The 15,837-nt window shown below is 44.9% G+C and overlaps 1 protein-coding gene across 14 annotated transcripts in view; it reads left to right on the top strand.

Moving 5' to 3' along the window:
* Positions 1-15,837, top strand: part of LOC135257011 (neurexin-3a-like) — a 326,075-nt gene that overhangs the window by 178,701 nt on the left and 131,537 nt on the right. The window contains exon 1 of one of the 14 annotated variants that reach the window (XM_064339351.1): positions 10,145-11,274. The exons of the other annotated variants lie outside the window; for them this stretch is intronic. Coding sequence (XP_064195421.1) covers positions 11,001-11,274 — 274 coding nt within the window. The 5' untranslated portion in view covers positions 10,145-11,000. Of the gene's footprint in view, positions 1-10,144; positions 11,275-15,837 lie in introns of those variants that run through there. 14 annotated transcript variants of the gene reach the window in all.

The raw sequence follows: 15,837 nt of genomic DNA on the forward strand, positions 1-15,837 counted from the left end.
TCATTTAAAATTTTGCTACATTGTTCATCATTTGTAATATTCAAACTCTACCCCAAGGCATGCAGAGACCCCCTAAACACCAGCCGCACATCTGTGCTTCCATATAAATGATGCTTATTTCTGTGTGTTATCCACATAGCACCTTTTGCCTGCACATACCGAAAGTTCATCTAAACCTCCCTCTACAGCTGTTGAAAACATTGTACATTGCCCCAACACACACTCCCCCAAAAAACACTCCAGTCTCAAACCATTTCAACAGGAAAATTCCAGTTTTCAGCCATTCACAATTAACAAATAGATTCTATACTGTTTCAGCGCAATCACAAAATAGATGCCCTACCACCACCTGAAAATAAAAGCAGGTCTACCATGTGTTGGTAGCTTGATGTGGCATCCTCCTGTGTAAGTCTCCTGTCTCTTGGGAGAGAGAGAGAGAGAGAGAGAGAGAGAGGGATGTTGGATGAGGAAAGAAAGAGGCAGGCTAGGAATGCTAAATGATGCAGGTAGGAGAGGTTAGGAGGTAGAAAAAAGAAAAAAGAGGATGAAAGGTCAGTGAAAAGCTGCAATATAGTGAGGAAGTAGCATATATCATTGTTTTCATTCTTGATTCAGGTCTAGTTTCCTTCTTACTAATGGACTGTGCCCTGGAGTTACTCCATAGAATGTTGAGAATCCATGGATAATTTACTGATACAGCATGAACTAGTACTGTTGAGTATAATAAACCAGGCTATCTTAAAAAACCATCTATGCCTCTTAAAGTGCATGACTTGTCATTCCCTGGATGTTTTTTAGGACATAAAAGCATCACAGTGCCTTTACTACCATTCTATTTATGGCATATAAACTCTGCTTTCCAGAGATAAGTATAATATCTGGGAGAAAACCTGGAAGCGCAATGTGTTTCGTTTGCATTTTGTTTTCACTGAAGAAAATCCACGCTTCCACATTTTAGGCTGGAGCCGGGATGAATATTGTGAACAGAGACGAATCAATTAAAGACCCGAGATTGCCACAAAGCCAGGCAATGGTGTTGGAGATGATATTAAAGATGCTATATCACAGCCCTCTGCTGAGCTGCATTACCGCAGGCTCTCAAGGGACAAAAATGTAGCGTGTCTACAGATGTCGAGATGACACGAGCCTCTCATTATCAGGTTGCAAAACCTGGATTACGCCCGAGTGCATAACAGCCCCATTCAGATATCGTTACGCGAGAGAGAGTGACATTTGGGCTCAGCGGAGCCGAGATACAGATCTGAGAAACGCTGTCATCCTTCATGTTCCGGGGGGCTGCGCTGCACCTTCACAATCAGAAAAAAAAGAGGAAATATTTAAGCGATGTAAGGGCTCCTGCGTTTTAATCGATTTGCAAATGTCTCTCATGTAGAGTGGGCCCATCTTTTGGAGAGCTGCCCTTGTTCTGTATCTATTCGTTGTTTGGTTGGAGCAGTGCTGGGAAACCTCTTGAAATGGAAGTCATTGTGGATTGTAATTACACTTGTGAAGTTGTAAAGGTGTTCTTCCCTCTGGTTTGAAATGTCCTTTCATTCAAATTATGCCAAAGAGGACACGGAACTTTTCCGCCTGTTGTTTCTTTGTTTTGCTCTCGCCGAGTTGCATGTTTAGCACTTATCTGGCATTTTTGAGTTGCACTGCGGCTGCGTAGCATTACAAGCAGAGGAAAGATCGGCGTGTGTATGTGTCTGTGCGTGCATGCGCGTGCGCGTGCGTGTACAATATTTATTCCAGGATTCCCCAGGGATACGTGCTTGGTCCCCTCCACCTCTCCATCTTCCAAAAGTCACTGAACGGTCTTATTTCTGCGCAAGATCTTTCACATGCATTTTCATTTCAGCGGCTCCTTTTCATTCTTCGCACTTCCATTCCCAAGATGCCTAGCTCTCTTTCCTTTCCGCGCTCCGACAAACAAATGTCATGTATCAGAGCACAAAATCTCACACTGCATGACTAATCAACATTTAAAACCCAACGGCACCTTCAGCCAAGTCTTCACTCATCCAAGATTTCTCTATTACGCGTAATGTGACACTGGGCAAAAATATTTATTTTATTGATACTCTGGTGTTAGTGTTTTCATTCATAAGATTTTTCTTCTAAGACATCTGAAGCAGCCACTTATTTCTGAACACGTAGGTAGAATTGCCTTTATCTTGTGTTTTTCATGATGAAAGCGTTTCTTTGAGAGGTGGGGAAAGTCACCTCAGCCACCGCCAATGAGTAACATCCACCTGGGTAATACAAAGCAGCCATTTTGAACCAGAACACTCACTACACGTAAGCTTTAGTAGAAAGGGAGAAAATTTTACTATGGGATTATTAGGTGGCCAAGTTGAGAATGCCAGTATTGCAATTTTGCCAGGACACTGGCTAACACCCCGATTCTTTGCAATAAGTTCCTTGGGAACCACAATGGCCACAGTGAGCACATCTCCTACAGCACAGTGTCCCCATCGATTCAGCTTCTGCTCCAGCTTGGTCACCTGGTTCATTGTAAATTCACTACAAGTATCCTGGTACGTTGCCATCTACTTTCCCCACGTCTGCAACATACCAAACAATTCACATCTAACCTCAACCCACCTCCCTCCACTGGAGGCCAGTGCAGAAATTTCTAAAATCTAGCATCACCAGGGAAGGCTATTCCTTGTTTACAGGGTAGCATCAAACCCAAAAGACTTTAGGTCATCCCTTTTGCTGTGAGGCATGCACATGACTGTGGGGGTCATTGGAAACCTTTGTACAAAACAGAGCCTTGAAAGGAATATCAGTGTAGTTTTTAGAGGCTCACGATGGTAAAGTAATGGCTGCTGAAACAATGTCAGCCTTCCATTCTTAGCATTGATGTGTGCACATAAAAACAACCAGTGAATTTTCCTAGCAGTGTGATTCAAACATATGTCATTTATTAAGCACATTTCAATACTGTGGCGTAAAAGCGTAAAAGCATGCATTTTTGTGGTGATTAGGGAGGCAGTTACGTACATTCTGCCAGCTACAAAAAAAAAGCAGGTGGGTGGTATTTTGGAGGCTTTTTTCAGTTGATAAATCACCTTAATGACGTACAAATATAAAGTGAGGTGCTTCCAGCTGTAAGACAGGTGGCTACAGTAACGATTACATCAGAAGCACCAGTTACCATTGAATTTAAACATGCTGGAATTGGATGATTTCTGGCCATATTGCCTCAGAAACATGGATGTATTTGTTTTTATTATGGTTTGTTTCAAAAAATCTGTCCGTATGGTATTGCGCATTGCATCAAATTTGTTACTCCGGAAGATTGTTTGCTATATTTATATACATGTTTTCTTTTTTTAAATATTGTGTACATGTTTGTTTTGTGTGTTTACCTGTGTATGAGAGAGCGAGAGAATGTTTGTTAATTTCATGTTCTGCATCATCGGTAGTGTTTGTTGCAAGCAGTTCACGTAATTTGCTACATGAATGTTCAGTATTGACTCTGCCTCCCTTGATTTCTATGGTAGTTACAAAAGCTAACAGTTCCTTTCATGTTTTAGGCCAGTTAAAGGCCCCTAAGATTCTTTCATATCCCATTGATATTGATGAGTAATGCCATACCCCCACGCTCTGCTGTCTCATGCATATTTTGCCATCATTTGATTTAATGTAGGCGTTGGGGGATTGGTGTAGCTTGCATTTGTCTGCCCTTGAGCTGTCCACGTATACACACGCAGCCATGCCCTGACATACACAGAGAGAGACAGGCGCACACGGACACACACGCACGCACGCGCACACGCAGAGTCACACACTCACCCTCGCGCTCTCTTTCCTAGCATCCTCCGCCGTTCTCCTGCGAGTTTTCCGAAGCCCTGGAGCTGCCCAGCGCGTTGAACTCTTGACGCGCATGGCGCTCCCACGTCTCGCCGGCGGCCGCCTCCCGCCTTCTCCCGGCGCTCACTGTCTGCTTGTCTGCACGTTAAAAAGGAGATGCCACACTTTTGTACGCTGCAGAAGTTTCTCTTAGCGCTGCTGAATACTGCATGACTCCCCAGCCTGACGTCTTGAAACACGTCGTTTGGTCCCCCGCGTTTTCGCTCCCGTGTTTTGTATTGTTTTCGTTTTTCCATTGTCATTTTTTCGCTGTTCTCACTAACGATGGAGGAATTCCTTTCTGCTTGTTCTGATATCATATAATCCCGCTGTGGTGCCACTGCTGTGTATTGGTGGGCTGGTTAAAGCGCGTTGGTTATGAAATAGACGTTCTGTGAATGAGCAAAGATGGGCATGGCGTTCGCTGAGTTCGTTTGAGTCTCTGGCAGACCTGGCAGGAGCATCGGGGTGTTTGTAACACAGCTGAGCGTTGTGCTTGCGCATAGGCAGATGTGTTGTGTCTGTGATTGTTCCTTAAAATCACACACTGAGCTGCAAATGGAAATGTGTTTTACCCACTTGCCTGGGACACTGTGAATCAATGTCCTAGTCACCTTTTGAAACCTCAGTACCCTCTTATCAGTAGAAAAAACTTTGCTTAAACTCTCCATCTGTGTGAGTGCGTGTGTGTGTGTGTGTGTGTGTGTGTATGTGTGGTTTTGTGGATAAATAGAAATTCTATTTGTAATGTGCGGAGAGTTTTGTTCAGACACTTTGTTAGTATTGATGGTTCAAGGTTGAAAAGTGCAAGTTCTCATTGCGGCGTGATAAATCCTTCTTCAACCGGATTCCGGTTCTTTCAGAATAAAGAGATAGCCTTTATTGGACTCATTGATGTTTACTTTGTTATGAAAGGCATTGTGGAGACACGGAAGACTCGTACACGTGGACCAGGCCATCACTGGGTGAACATTTCACCAGCCCTGCGATGGCAGTCTGTGGTTATGGTAATTCACACTTCTCTCTTACACTTAATAGCACCTTATGAAAGTCTGATGGACATAACATACATTGATCTGGTTTCGTGTAGAAGGAGGCGTTTATTTGATGGTGAAGAAGTGGTCTGAGATGAGGGTTTATTTGTGTGGGAAAATAACTTACTAAAGAAAATACACTAACTTTTCCAATGCATGTTCATTTATTATGCATTCATAGAACACTCTCATCCTTTATTATATTGATTTGAAGTTGTCAGTAAACACAATGTAAACACATTTCGATAGTGCCCTAACTTGAGCATTATTTTATTGTTTTAACTACCCTGAACAGTGAGATGGATTTTACTTTGTACAGACTGCAGGTAGAGCTTACAATTTGTCTTGCAATTTATTTGAAAGTCTTCTGTGAACTTTGAGAAGCTAAGAGAGAGGTACATCTGTCGGGCACAGCTTGTATGTATTTATTTCTTTGCTTTTGAACTCTCGATGTTCCTTAGAGATGGTGGCAGTGACTTTCTCATGCAGTGTGGGTTCCACCCTCTAGGGGGCTCCAAACCACAAATGTTTGGACTGGGGTGGTCCTTTTCACATTACACTTGCCCCACTTTGTACATGTGTGTGTGTGTGTGTGTGTGTGTGTGAGAGAGAGAGAGAGAGAGAGAGAGAGAGAGAAGCTAGAGAGATTTGTGCATTTGTGTGGAATCATTCATCTGTTTTGTTCAGGTAATAATCTGCCTTCAACCAGCCGTAATGATGATTAAAGTGATGTCTTCCTTGTATTGACTTTATTAGGTTCCACTTTATATTAAGTGGCTCAAATGGCTGAAGTGGCTGAAGTGTACAGTTTAACTACTGTGTATGTACACACTGTAATACTTAATGTTATGAAAATTGTATTTCAGAATTTCAATGCTTAACATTGAGTGTTTGGAGTTACATCATGATGTAGGGGAAAAGGAATATCAATAAGCTTCCTAGAACTTTTATATTTGTTGTTTTATTTGGTTGTCACCCGCAGCGTTCATTTACAACGCAGATTAGGCGTTAAGACATACAGTCATGCTTAATCGTGTGAACTGGCAATTATTTGTCGATAATGAGCCAAGTTCACTTTTCTCAACCTGCACAATTATTACCTGTGCTAATGGAGCGTGCTTCCTCAGTGAGTCAGTGCGCAGCATGCAGGTGGACTGTTACGTGGGTTCGGTCCCAGAACACGGCGATGTCTCTGCATTCTTTCCAGAAGGAATGGGAGAGGCTGAGCAGCTCCATTCATTTGGAAGCTTTTCAATGAATAACAATGACCGGGAAGGAGCTAAAAGTCCTCTGCGAGGGGAACAGGCTTTGCCCAAGCCCCCGTTTCCGAAACGCGCCGAGAATCCGACTCAGGGATCAAGAACGAAATCCGCAGAAGGGGCCCAGGCTCTCCAGACAGAACCAGAGGCCAGAGCGGCTCATCCTTCGTGGCGGGTGGTGGTTGACGTTTGGAGGCGGGCAGGTTTTTCGCTCGGCCATGTTTGTTTGATTATAGCCTGTGTTGACTGGCAGTACTGTTGAGGGAACAGCTTGCAGACTGAAGACTGAAGACTTGAGGTTGAGCGTGAGAGCTCTCCGTCTGAAGCACTGGAGATCCCATTTCTTCCAACCCAGCCCTAGAGAACAGCCTGTCGTCAGTGGTGTTAAAGATGGTGAATACCGTTAGACTATAATTACACACATGCGCACACTCAGACACATGCGTGTGCACAAACACACAAACGCATGCGCACACACACATACTAACACAAGCATACACACACACTCATGTAGGCCCACACGTGAACACACATGTGCATGCATACAGACACACACACACACACACACACACTAAGACTGACAAACACACACACGCACACACCCAGATGTTTATATACAGTGAGCTCCATAATGTTTGGGAGAAATACTTTTTTTTTTTTTGACTCTGTATTGCACAATTCTAGATATGTAATCATGAATTCACGCATAGTTAAAGTACATATTCTACAGAACTTATTCATTTTTATGCACTTTATTTTCACAATGTAGAAATTACAGCTCTTTTTATACATTTAGCTCATAGTATCTCCAATTCAAGGCACCATAATGTTTGGGACAAATAGCTTCCCATGTTTCTGATTAGCCTGGCAGAGCATCACCAGAGAACATACTCACCTGGTGATGTTTATGGGCCACAGACAAGCAGTCATTGCATGCAAAGGATATGCGTCAAAGTACTAAACATAACTACTTTCATTTACATAGCATAATGTCCCAAACATTATGGTGCCCTGAAATGGGGGTGGAGCTATTTGTAAAAACTGCTGGAATTTCTACATGGTGAAGTCAGTGTATAAATACCCTTTAATAAAAGCAGACAGTGTGCACTTTATCCACATGTGAATTGTTTGATTACAAATCTAAAATTGTGGAGTACAGAGCCAAATCGAGAAGGGTATTATTTGCGCTAGGAGCATCTCTAAAGGACAGTGGTCAAGCTCCAAAGGGCAGTGGCCTAGCTCCAAACGGGCAGAGTTTAGTGTCACCCAAAGGCTGAAGCCACACGTCCTCTGACAAGAAGCAACTTTGTAATCATCCTCCATTAATTTCAATGGGAGCTGATTTTTCGCGTTCGCAAGGAATGATTCCATATAGATGGTAACAGGAATTAGGCAGTGTTATAACAATCTTTACACTGATTGCACCCATAGCCCATGGGGAATATCATATGGGAGCTAGCTACCCCATAGTGCACTTGCTGCTATTCTATGTTTTTCCTCATTGAGTATCTAGGTATTCTGGGGGGTATTTCACGAAGCAGGATTAGTGAGCTAGCTGGATAACTGCACCAAGTCAAACCTCAAACCCTCCCAGATTTGGAACATTGACTGAAGTTAAAAAAAAGAAAAGAAACGGTTCTGTGTTGTACTCATCGCAGTTATACAGCTAACTGTAATCCTGCTTCATGAAATACCCCCTGGACATTTTGCTAGAATTGGAAGTAAACAAGAAATTGTGTGTGGAATAAGTAACATTTGCAGACCATTGGTCAATCATAGATAGCTAATACACTTGTAAAGTGAATGACTTTTTTCATGAAGTTATCTGTAGCCTATCCAAATATTAGCTCTTTATTTTCTGTAATACAACATAATATGTGTATGTTCATGGCTATGGATAAGTGGTACTTTATGCGAATTGTAGCTATCTTATCTAACATGTGTTCTGTAGTTGATCCAATGACCTGCTGTATGGAGTCGCTTTAGATAGAAGCATCTGCCAAATAAAATGTAATGTAATCTAATATTACATTGTTATATTTCTGTGGTACGGAGTTAGAAATAAAATTCAGCAAATATTCAGTTAGTGTCATTTTCTATAATTCAATGGAAGTACTACAACTTATGTCATATGAATAGAATGTTTACTAAGCCATTGATAAGCAACTTTGTTAGTGAAGTTGGCTACACGTAGCTAAATAACATGCATGCTGTTTTTGGAATTGAGTTCCCCTGATTGAAATGAATGCAAGTGAACTTGATGCCTAGGCAGTTATGCTATTTTTTATCATCAGTGATAAAACCCTGGTGAAGACCACCAGGTTATTATTAGCTTTGTTAGCTACACATAACTAGCTAGATAGCATGCATGCTGTATTGAATTCAGTTCCCCTGATTGAAATAAATGCAAGTGAATTACCAAGCTAGTTAAGTTGCACCTATAAACAGCAACAGCAGTTCCCATATGGGGGAAAATACATCTTGATGAGAGAACCAAATTCGATACAAAAGCTACCAACCTCGGGCATCTAGCTGCACAGTGTTACTAGCTAAACAGGTCAACTCCGTTTCATTCCCTAGGCAAACTTCAACTGACGGCACCAAGACAAACCAATTCCACGGCTGACTCTAATTTTTAAACAAGCCCTGTCGTCTTGTGTTTTTGCTGTATCTAGGCTTTTTAGCATCTGCCATTGCAGCAGCAAACACTTCACTGGAATCTGATCCCAAACCAGAGGCCCGTAGCCATGCCCACCCCTTCCCACGCAGAAAAGAGCACCATGGCCATAAATGTCCTGAACACATTTTAGAATAACAGATACCGGTAAAGGGTGCATAAATTAAGCAAAAGTGCATAAAGACTAAGATTGCCAGTACATCATAGATATGCCTTGGCATAGTTATTTTACAATATTTTCAAGTGAAAAATCCTGCATAGTCTGCCTTTAAGGAGGACTCCTTAATTATTGCTGTGTGGGGATTTCCAAAATATATGATCGATATACATTTAAGGAACACTGTTTTAAAAATAGAAAACATGCCCACAAGCAGTCGATTGTGGGAGGTGAGAACAATGCCAGGCAATCTTGTTGAAGGATGTGTGGATTTACCCTAACCCTATCCCAAACCCTAACCCCCTCATTGGAGCTAGGCCCCTCCCATTTGGAGCAGCTTCAGGCACCAGAAATACCTGAAAACTTGGCAAAAAAACAAAAAAAACGAAAAACGTGTTGTTGTCCTGAACATTATGAATCTCACTGTGTGTGTGTGTGTGTATGTGTACTGTGTACGATGTGGTTTGTACAACATATATATATATATATAGAACAATACAATAGCATGTGTTTAGATAATATATTAAACTATACTTCTCTGCTTTCTTTCTCTAAAGACCGATAGAACCAATAATAATTCATATCTTGGTTTAGTTTGATGTGCTCGTCAATGCTGAATGATTCATGTGAAGAGAAATCCTTGTATCTACATATCCTCTGATTCTCTGAAGCACTTAAGAAGGACAGAGAGATGGGGGGAGGCAGTCTTTGTCAAGATACATACGCCAGGGAACCTCTTGCATTAATATCAGTTTGTACTCACTGAATACATTTTTTTTGTATTGTTAATCACCATTGCTGTGCATGCGTCGAGTCTTTGACTCCAAGCTCAAAGAAAGCACTGCGAGGGCAGGATCTGTTCACATGAAGAGGCAGGGTGATGCTGTTTATACCCCGGCAAAGTGAATAGCCCTGTAAGGCGCAAATTGGCGTAACTACATTCTTAATTGTTGTAGCCTGTTACTTCTAGTCAAACCCCCCTTTCTTGCTGTTTCTCCCTCTCTCTCCTATGCTCACTAGATTGTGCGTTCGCTCCTCTGCAGTGGTTTCCAGCTTCCCCGATTCGCTCTTTGCCGAATGCAGATTTGCATAGGTCCGCCCATTTGTAAAATGTTCCCTCCCCCCGCTCTACTCCTGTCCCACCCTCCCTCACTTAGTTTCACCTGAGCCAAACGCTCAGCTTCCTTCTCGTTTCTCTCTTTCTCCCTCTCTCTCGCATTCTCTCTCTCTCTCTCACTCACTCACTCACTCACTCATTCTCTTTCTCTCTCCCCTCCTCTTTCTGCTTCTGTCTCCGTGTCTGCGTTCCCGGTCTCTCACTTTCTCGCCGTTTCCGCTGGAGTTCTCTCCGTGCCCGGGACCCGCGGGGTTAAAAACCAGGCAGGACCGCTGGCCCCTTCAGGTCTCTGGGAAAGGAAGGGCAGGGAGCAAGAAGAGCGCAAGAGTAACGGGAAGGAGCGGTGGGAAGGAGGCGCGATCTGTGCTGACGCGGTCTACATCGCGGCTCTCCCGGGCAGCGCGGTAGCAGGCAAAGCCAGAGGGGGTTGGGGGGGGGGGAAGAGTTGAGCGCGCATCCCGGTCTGTTTCCAGACAGCCCTTTTTCCCTCCGCTGCGTTTGCGCCTTTTTGTTCCCGTCTTTCTGGGAGAAGGAAGAGGAGGGGGTGGCGGAGCTGGCGGCCAAGTGACTCCCACCATCGCTGAGCCCACAGGCGACTGGCGGTTTCTCTTTTTCGCGACACGTGCACCTGTGACTACTGCTGAGTGGGGCTTCGCGCCAAACGGGCGGCCGTCGGTACTTGCGAGGAAGTAACGGCAGCGACGCGGGAAGTGGTTAACTTGACAACGTGAGCCGGGCGGTTCTTTCCCTTCAGAAGAGGATACGGAGCACCCGAGGCCGCTTTGGGGCCTGTTTCGGCGGGAGAGCACGAGGTCGGTTAGGGTTCAGCCATGGGGTACGGTCCGCCGTGATCCCGCCGTCCTCTCTGGAGTCTCCCGCCCTGCGCGTCTCTGCCATGCTCCCCAGCGGCGTGCCCTCGCCCCGGCCCCGCCTCGGCGGGGCGCCCTGGATGTGGTGGGCGCTGGCCGCGGGGTGGTTCGCGGGTTCCGCCTGGAGCTCCGCCCCGGAGGGCGGCCCCGCCGCCCCGGAGCCCGTCCTCGGGACGCCCTCTTCGTCCGCCCCCTCCGCCTCGCTCGTCTCGCGCCCTCAGCTCCACGGCCAGGGGGCCCGCCTGCACCCCGCGCCCGTCTCCGTCTACCGCTCCCCCGCCTCCCTCCGAGGCGGTCACGGTGAGTCCGCCCCCGCATGCCCGCCTTGCCCGTCCCGAACCCAAGAGGGGCAGGGAGCCAGGCCCCGATTTCCAGCTCCTCTCTATGCCTCTACACACGCAACCCCCCCCCCCCTTCCCAACCCCTCCCAAAAAACAGCTAATCATAAAGCGGCTCCTTCAAAGCCATTACATGCGTCTGCTGATTGGCGTTAATAACGATTAGAGAAAATTGAAAAAGTGTGAGTGTTGCAGAGCATTGCTCCTCTGGGGAACAGGGAGGGTGTGGAAGCTCAGAGATGAGGAGCTGCTATCAGGAGCTCACAGCTTACGGGAAGCGTCATATCGAGCCCCACATCTGTGCTCGCAGTCAATTACGGGGGGCTGCAGATTATATTTCAGCGCTCGCTAATAAGTTCCATTTTCTGTGCGTCGGGGTTGCGATAAGTTCTGAGCTGTTGTTGTGCGGTTGGAGGCAACGCTGCCCCCCTCAGGCAGTGCAGAAGAATCTATTCCTCCCTGTTGTACGGAATGCGACAGCCGGCTGTGTTCTTGAAGTCTGCCTCTCTTCTCAGCAAATACAAAGCGATCCCAAAGACAGCCCTCGGTTCAGCATTTTCGCTTGTGCGGCTTTCTTGTTTTTTTTTTTTTTGGAGTAAAACAGCAGGGTCGTCTCAGTTCTGGAAGAGATGGAGGTGACAGGGAGAGAAAAGGTGCGCATTACTAATCCCATTCCCTTTTTCTCCAGAGCCATTTCTCCAATGAAATTCTTTTCCCTTTGGATTAGCTTCTCTGTCTCTTTTTCTCCTTTTTATCCTTTGTGCCGTGCAGTGCGTACCTCAGTCCGTTTATGCTTTCAGTGAACCCCCTTGGAATTCCTGCGCTTGTATTTTTGCCATCAAAAATCTTTCCAACTTACTTAGACTCCCCAGGCAAAGCTCTTAATGCTGTCATCTGGCTTTGGCTTGAGCAGATAGATCACAGTGGGATGATTTTTTAAAAATGAATTATTAGCTCAGTTGCAGATTTCAGAACCCAGGATCTGGAAACAATTGAATTGCAAATTGTACAGAGACCAAAGACCATGGGGGTGACTTGTCAACATTCACATTAGTAGGCCAGATTTATTTATTTATATATTGGACTGGCAAATGCAAGGAGGTCAGTTCCAGAGCAACTAATGTATTAATTTGATTTAATTTAGTGGGTCTCTCAGAGAGCAATCATGAATCAAGTGCAGGGATATGCTTGAGTAAACACAGTGTGTGTCCAATAGGACAGAAACTACAGTAAAACACAGTGATAGGGAGAAATACAGGGGCAGTTATACAGTTTCACTGATTTAATTCTATTTCCTGCCTTTGCGATTAGGTTTAAGGCAAATGTATTCTTCGCTCTTGGAGCAGATTGTGCCGTTAGGACGTCCGGCATTTCTCAATCATACCACGTGCGTGGGAAGCGAGTAAATGCACATTTAGCAAATTCACATCTAAATACCAAGTAAATGAAGGCTTAACAAGTTCAGCTTTGAATGTGCTGCTTTCAAGCTGCATTGCTAATGAGTTTTAAAAAAAAGAATTAGTGTCAGTTCTAATTTGCCTCCCAGAACTGACTGCTGAGTTACGTAAAGCACATCAAAAGAGTGGAGCTGACCCGATCTTAACAATTTCACAGAATCGAGAGCTATAAGAAAATCATTTTTATTCCACTGAATCCATCAAGCTTGCTAGGAGAAAGCATTCATATAAACACATACTGTAGTAGGTTTAAGACAAAAGGCTGTACGTAATTTTGCCTTTCTGCTGAAATGGGCTCTACAGTTAAAGCATGATTTAATCGGCATAGAGTACTCTTTGTGTGTGCTTTGATGGCTTCAGTTCATGTGGTATTGCATGTTTTGAGCTATTGTAACTGCTAAAAGGAGGGGCTGTTCATTACGCTTATATAAGTGATCTTGCGTCTTGATATTGAGAGTGAGTTGGAAATCACATTTCTTTACTCGGCTGCTGCAGTAGAAGGGCCGAAAACTCGCAGTGTAACAAACAGCATCATTTTGCTTTCTCTTTGATCGGAATTGATCTTTTGAAAATAGATTTCTATGGTTTCCTTAAAGGCCCCTTTTTGGAAGAGTGAAGACATACATCAATTGGAACTGGAGATTGGATTAACCTGATAAACTGATCATTCTGTTATTTCCCTAGGCAGGAAAAAACTCACCTGTCTGGTAAAACTGATATTGTGCAAAGACCACAGAGTTGATCTCAGAATCAGATACTGTGTGAGGACCACAGAGAAATAATCTCAAGATCAGATACCATGTGAGGATCACAGAGAAATAATCTTAAAATCAGATACCATGTGTGGATCACTGAGAAATAATCTTAAAATCAAATACCATGTGAGTATCACAGAGAAATAATCTCAGGATCAGATACCATGTGAGGATCACAGAGTTGATCTCAAGATCAGATACCGTGAGTATCACAGAGAAATAATCTCAGGATCAGATACCATGTGAGGATCACAGAGTTGATCTCAAGATCAGATACCATGTGAGGATCACAGAGTTGATCTCAAGATCAGATACCGTGTGAGGATCACAGAGTTGATCTGAAGATCAGATACCCTGTGAGGATCACAGAGTTGATCTTAAGATCAGATACCGTGTGAGGATCACAGAGTTGATCTCAAGTTCAGATACCGTGTGAGGATCACAGAGAGTTGATCTGAAGATCAGATACCGTGTGTGAATACAGAGTTGATCGCAAGATCAGATATTGTGTGAGGATCACAGGGGGATGATCTAAGGATCACATATTGTGTTGATTAAAAGGGATCTTCTGCTGCACATGCCCAGTGCCTGATGAGGCCCAACCTTTTACAATGAAGTATAGAATTTACAATAAACTGTGTTACCCAAAATGACCAGTACACAATAGCCCCACTAGTTAATGGTTAGGCATAGTCTTTTGCATTGTTTTAATTTCCATACCTAACAGACTCCCTTATGCAGAGAAACATACAGCTCATCTAGTGTCAGGGTACTGTAGCCATGTCCCCACCTCCAAGCACAGTTCCCTTCAAAAACCAGCCCAGTGCCATTTCACTTGGTCATCACTCAGTGCACTAGTGTGAATATTCTCAGAATTCAAGCAGTGGCTGGACTATCTGTGGGGCAGGGGGTGGGGTGGGGTAGGGGATTGGGGGTGGGGGTTTCCTTCAGTTTCCCCCTGTGATCCGAATTAGCTGCGCTGGTTGACGTTGACAGGAACAGCAAGGCTTGTTTTGAGCACGGCTCGCGCGCGAGGATCTGGTTCAGACAGCGGCACGTCTGAGCGTCTACGGAACGTCGCGGGGTTTTGAGTTGGCTCTGGCGCTCCTTCGAGGAGCTGTTTTTGGCATCGCTCGTGGCGGGATGAAAGGCATCCGTCTCCAGCCGAACAAAGCGGGGAAGCGCTGCGCGGCGCCACTGAGAGACGAGACTTCGGTTCGAGCCGCGCGCTTCACTGTCGGCCGCGTTAAGACTCTGGAAGTGACGCACGTGCTCGGAGCAATCTGCGCTCCAGATTCGAGAGCTTCTTTCAGCCAGTCTGAGAGTTGTGCGCACCGCCACACACTTTAACTTCATATGCGCACAGCTTCTCTCTGTAAAGTGAGGAAACCCAGGAGGAGAGTGTCAGGCCAATGCTCATGAAGCATCATGAACTCAATATTTTATTTCCTCTTTTCAAATCCTGGGGACGTTGAAGACCAGTCCCAAAAAGCAACTGTTATTGGCAACCTATTGAATCCACAGTCTAGCTGCCATCCAGTGAGCACACGTCACAGATCTGATGTCAGCTAAGCCCCACCTAAGCGGACAGGCATTACGTTCCGGAATGGCGAGCTGGTGTCGTTTAGTAGCGGGAGGAATAGGACCAAGGTGGCACATGATTCCGATGAGCTCTCATGCAAACTGTGGCTGCTTCCCAACACCCACCGACGGGAGAACGATTCCGCAGTGAAGTTCAGATCTGTCTCACATACACGCACACACATATATACGGATTCACGCATGAACGCACACACACACAGACACACACGCGTGCTCACACACACACACACACGCACACACATACACATACAACGAGCAGAGTCCTCCACAGATCTGGAGACTTTGCCCATGGCAGCGACATTCTTTCCTCCAGCGCCCTGGAGGAGCAGAAGCGGATGTTAGGTTTCGATGCGGCTCTTCGGGGGATGCTGTAGACCCTGCTTGCTTTGATTTCTCCCCTCCGCTTATCTTCACTCCGCCCCCCTCACTTTATCTCTGATCAGCGGGCTGTTCCACTTATCTGCATGCCTTATGTTTTTTGATCACGGAATTCTTTCTCGTCTTACCCTTTGTGTTTGGCCCTTGTGCTATCTTGTGAAAGAGACCCCACTGATTGCTCATTCAGTCAAATATATTACATAATGCATTAGCCTGGTGGATAAAGTCATTCAGCGCAGTTTACACGTCTTGTATTATGACAGCAAGCTGTCCATTTGGATATTTATTGAGGTGATCCTGTTGAAGTACCTCCTGCAAGGATATAATAGCTAC

Source organism: Anguilla rostrata, chromosome 6, assembly GCF_018555375.3.
Source record: "Anguilla rostrata isolate EN2019 chromosome 6, ASM1855537v3, whole genome shotgun sequence".
NCBI classification, from domain to species: Eukaryota; Metazoa; Chordata; class Actinopteri; order Anguilliformes; family Anguillidae; genus Anguilla; species Anguilla rostrata.